A 5,212-nucleotide genomic window follows, 5' to 3' on the forward strand; every position below is an offset into this window, starting at 1 on the left:
GGATGTGCCTCAAACTCAACATTATCCAAAAGTGAACTAATTTTCTTCTCTTCCTACTCAAATATCCTTTCCCTGCACGTCTTCTTTTTATGAATGGTACTATCAATTGCCTAAGCCAGAAACTTGGGATTTATCCTTGACTTCTTTTTAGCCACTTCGTCATGGTCTCCAAGTTCTGCCATTTCTATCTCTTATCTCTTCTATCCTTCTTTTCAACCTATATGTGGACTCCATAGATTTCTTTACTGGCTCCACCAGCCTCCACACTGTAGCAGAGATCTTACTAAGAACAAATCTGATCATGCTAATCACTTCCTTAAAACCTTTCCCTGGCTCCTCCCATTAGCCTTAAAATAAAATCCAAACCCCTTAACACAGCATCGTGCCTACATATTTGGTTTTCTCTTCCTGTTCCTTTCCTCAGCCAGATTCACCCTTCATGCTGACATTCCCAAGTCTTTTTACTGGCTACTCTGTCTACAATACCTTTTTGTTTGTTTGTTTGTTTTGAGATAGGATCTTGCTCTGTCACTCTGGTTAGAGTGCAGTGGCATCACCACAGCTCACTGCTCACTGAGCCTCCAACTCCTAGGGTCAAGCGATCCTCCTGCCTCAGCCTCCCCAGTAGCTAGGACTACAGGTGCACGCCACCATGCCTGGCTAATTTTTTAAAAGATTTTTTTGTAGAGACAGGGTCTCATTATTGCCTAGGCTGGTCTCAAACTCCTGGCCTCAAGTGATCCTCCCACTTTGGCCTTCCAAAGTGCTAGGATTAAAAGGCGTAAGCCACCCAGCCTACAATGCCCTTTCTATCCATCTTCCCTGGGGAACACTTACTTTGTCCTTTAGGACTCAGTTCAGGTATCATGTATCAGGAAGCCTTCCTTAGTCCCACCAGGCTGAGGGGTCCCATCTTTCTGACAGCACCAGCATAGTATCTTTCCCTGTACTGTAAATGTTTGTGTATCTCACTTGTTTCCCATAGTCTTTGGGCAGAAATTGTTGTTTTATTCATCCTGTAGTGCTAGCACCTGGAATAGCTTCTCTTGAAAGTATTAAAAATATTAGATCCTTCTCCTTTCCTCCCTTAAATAGCTTGGCTAAAGTCACATACGTAGAAAGTGGCAGAGCTGTGTGTTAACCAAAGACTAAATCTAAAGTCCATGTTCCTTCCACAATGCCATGTTACTCTCCAACCCAGTCAGAAGCCACCATTTTCACTGGTGACATGGAGTTGAGGTTCAGGAAAATAAAACACACACTGACCTGTGCAGTGACTGGTGGCCCAGCAAACAGGGCCTTGTATGCAGAGGCAGCAACAGACAAAGCCCCCTTCACCAGCCCGCCAGCAATGCCGCTCCCATGGTAGTGCCTGTAGAGGAAAACCAAATTACCTCCCCAAACAAACACAAATCACTACCTTTTTACAAGATAACCTGGGCTCTAATCCTTAAAAGAAAATGAGATGTCCTTAAAAGAAAAAAATCAGATGTAAAAAGACAACATGATGGTTTTCATATCAGTTTTATAGCTACAGACATAATGTTGAAAGGTATGGGCATCGCAGGAAATATACCACTCCGGTTAGCATGCCGCTTTCAGTACTAGTTGAAAATCAATGTGGTCAGAGGTACCCTGTGGTAACGACAGTCTGCTCAATTTTTAATCTCAGAGAAAACATCTCACAAAGGAAATGTGATTTTTCAGACACTGCTCTGGGGTGATTGGGAGCAGAGATATAGATGAGCCTAAGAACAAATTACTGAGATGCACACTGGGCTTGACTTTCCTGCCTTCTCTTTTGACACTAAGGGTGAGGTGAATTTGAGGGCACTCCTTTCTTGTCCACAATGTGAACACTCTTAAACATCAGCTTTAGCCCTTAGTTCAAGTGTTACTCAAAAGCTTCAGGAGATAAGAACAAGAAAGAATCAGGGCTCTCCTTCTCTGCTCCTTAAAGATGGGTACATGCTCTTAGAGGCTCTTTTAAGCAGAAGCAATGCTAGGATATCCACCTGCTTCTGAAGAAGAGACTGCACAAGGTCGTTACCTTGAGTGGTCATAGCTCTTCTGTCTGCTGTTTACAAGTCCTGATGAGCCTCTGGGCTCTAAAAGCAAAAGAGCTGGTGGTTAGATGCAGCATCCATAAGTGCCCAGCGTCTCCTAACTCACAGCAAGGCTATTATTGAGGCAGGGAGCAATCTGATCACAGTGTTTCAAGTTTTTTTTCTTTTTGGTCAATATTTGGGAAGTTTTGTGGGTGGTTTATGTGATAAAGAGAAACTGTCCAGAAATGCAATACAAGATGAGCATTTATTGAATCATAAAAATGAACTCTATAATCCTATCACACTGATATATTGGTTGTCAAATATTTTTAGTATGGCTTTTTGGAGAAGAGTGAGATGTGTGACTTATGAGGGCCTACTCACAACTTCCCAGTGCTATTGTCCTGATTTTGTAGATAAGAAAACAGACTCACAGGCATTATAAACCTGCTAAACTGCTAATCAGAAAAGGTGGAGATGGAGCTGGAATCTAGACTGGTTTGGTTCCAAAGCCTGTGCTCATCCACTACGGCACAATGCCTACCTCTGTGAGGTCTCACTTAATGAATATTTAGCTAAAGAACAGAAATCAGAGTATGAAAGAGCAGCATAGAGAGAGTGAAAGGGCAAGTTTCTAAAACCTGCCACAAATCACGAAGGTAATATGTTTATACCTGGTTTCCATTAGAAGGGAGCAAAGAAAAAGAGATAAAGCTCAGGCCAGTTATTACCTCCTCTGATCTGACCAGACACTGAAGAAACTTCTGGTATGGTAACTGGTAAGTCCACTCCTGGGGAACCATGATGCTGCACACACGGAGGGCTCCTTTCAGAAAGACACAATATGGAAAGTAAGGTGAAAAGACACCTATGGCAACGGTGGAGAACAGTAAACACAGCACAGCAGTGCCAAATTCTCTACAGAGGCTTCACATTTCTGAGTCAGATCACATGTCTGAACTTAGGGTCAGAAGAGCAGCATTCTATTCCTGGTTTTCCTCTTTAGCCACACTTGAGCTAGAAAGATTGGCTTCAGTCTGGTCACTTTCCCCTTCAAGCGTTGTCAATAAAGTGAAATATCTAGCTTTTTGGGAGAATGGTTTAAATTATAGTCAAGGCTCTGCAATTCCATACTATTAGGACAGAGCAATGACACAAACAGATTCACCAGAGAATTAAAAATAACTTCTATTTAGTTTTATAGTGTATTTTTTCCCATAATGGATTTTAACTTCCTAATTATGCTTTGTTTGGGTTAGTAAGAGTTTTTGCTGCCTTTATCCATGAATCAATACAGCAAAGAGGGTCCAGGGATGTTTGTGTTTAGAAACTGGCTCTCAATAATTAATAAATAAGTAGACCATACTCAGATAATTAAAGTTGACTAAAACAAGTGTATCTTTAAATCCAGAATCCACAAATACTGGTAAGTATTTTTATTCATTTATGTTTTTATTTTTTTTAAGACACTCTAGCTGTCACCCAGGCTAGAGTGCTGTGGTGTCAGCCTAGCTCACAGCAACCTCAAACTCCCGGGCCCAAGTGATTCTCCTGTCTCAGCCTCCCAAGTAACTGGGACTGCAGGCACACACCAGCACGCCTAGCTAATTTTTCTATTTTTAGCAGAGATGGAGTCTGGCTCTTGCTCAGGCTGGTCGCGAACTCCTGTGCTCAAGCAATCCTCTCGCCTCGGCATCCCAGAGTGCTAGGATTACAGGTGTGAGCCACCCCGCCCGTCCTTACAAGACTTTTTTAGTTAAACAATTGTAGCTTCAGAGAATAAGGAAAGAGAAAAGCCAGGAGCTGAACAAGAATGAAGGGGTGTAGGGAACAGCATGTTAGAATTTTAAAAGCAGAAAGGAAATAGGAAGACCACGTGAAAACTGGAGCACAGGAAAACAAATGAGAAATTATAAACAGAGATGGGTACCCCAACTAAGAGAAACCAAGGACGGGCCTGAATGTCCAAAACAAGAGAGTAGCCAGTAAATGGGATTTCTGACAAAAAACCGGGAAGACATCAGCTAAACTGCTGAAACAAGTGGTACCCAGAATAGTTTTGACCAGAAGCCAAAAAGAGTACATGCACCTTCCTATCTAAAAAAAACCTTGACTTTCCCTCCTTATCAAAGTGATTATGGAAAATAGCTCAGTCTTGCAATGGATGTTCATAAAGGATAGTCAAACTTTAAGGAAAAACCTTATTACAAAGGTCGTAATGAAAGAATAGCTCAGCACACCTTAAAGAAGTGACCTCAAGGAATGCTCTAAATCAACACTGACTTAAAACATAAGATTATATATAATTGGATGGTTCATACATTATATTCCCTCACATTATACTGTAAGTCTATATAAGGCTACAGAGAAGAGACTAAAGGAAAGAGATGAAAATGTGAACCAAAAAGCATCGTTACAGGCTGGATGTGGCTTGTGCCTATAGTCTCAGCTACTTGGGAGGCTGAGGTGGGAGGACTGCTTGAGCCTAAGAGTTCAAGACCAACCTTGGCAACACGGCAAGGGAGGGGAGGGGAGGGGAGGGGAGGAGAGGAGAGAAGAGGAGAGAAGAGGAGAGAAGAGGAGAGGAGAGAAGAGAAGAGAGGCTGGGCATGGTGGCTCAAGCCTGTAATCCTAACATTCTTGGAGGCCGAGGTGGGAGGATCACCTGAGGTCAGGAGTTTGAGATCAGCCTTACCAAGAGCAAGACCTTGTCTCTACTAAAAATAGAAAAATTAGCTGGGCATGGTGGCACATGCCTGTAGTCCCAGCTACTTGGGAGCCTGAGGCAGGAGGGTCCCTTGAGCCCAGGAGTTTGAGGTTGCTGTGAGCTAGGATGACGCCACAGCACTCTAGCCCAGGTGGCAGAGCAAGACTGTCTAAAAAAAAGAAAGAAAAAGAAAAAGAAAGGAAAAAGAAAAAGCATCATTTCAGAGACACGGAGTTCTTTGTATTTTTAATGCTAGGATAGTGGCACCTAGACCAGCAATGAGATGAGATGACAACTGAGAAGAATTTTTTAATTAGCAGCTTCCTTTTTCTGAGTGGCATACCCTACTCATCACAGTCTCCCTAAAAATAAACTTCACTGTGTTTATACTTACTAGTTTCTCCCCATGGCTAATGGAATTGAGGTTCAAATTTCAGTCAGAAATATTTTAAAAATT

The 5,212-nt window shown here is 42.3% G+C and overlaps 1 protein-coding gene across 1 annotated transcript in view; it reads right to left on the minus strand.

Annotated features, from left to right (window-relative positions):
- NBR1 (neighbor of BRCA1 gene 1) overlaps positions 1-5,212 on the minus strand; it is a 41,987-nt gene that overhangs the window by 15,487 nt on the left and 21,288 nt on the right. Inside the window, exons 7-9 of the mRNA XM_012656642.1 lie at positions 2,780-2,966; positions 2,051-2,108; positions 1,267-1,372 (exon numbers count right to left, since the gene is read on the minus strand). Of these exons, the coding sequence (XP_012512096.1) occupies positions 1,267-1,372; positions 2,051-2,108; positions 2,780-2,966 (351 nt within the window). The remainder of the gene's footprint in view (positions 1-1,266; positions 1,373-2,050; positions 2,109-2,779; positions 2,967-5,212) is intronic.

This window comes from Propithecus coquereli, unplaced genomic scaffold, assembly GCF_000956105.1.
Source record: "Propithecus coquereli isolate 6110/MARCELLA unplaced genomic scaffold, Pcoq_1.0 Scaffold515, whole genome shotgun sequence".
Lineage (NCBI taxonomy): Eukaryota > Metazoa > Chordata > Mammalia > Primates > Indriidae > Propithecus > Propithecus coquereli.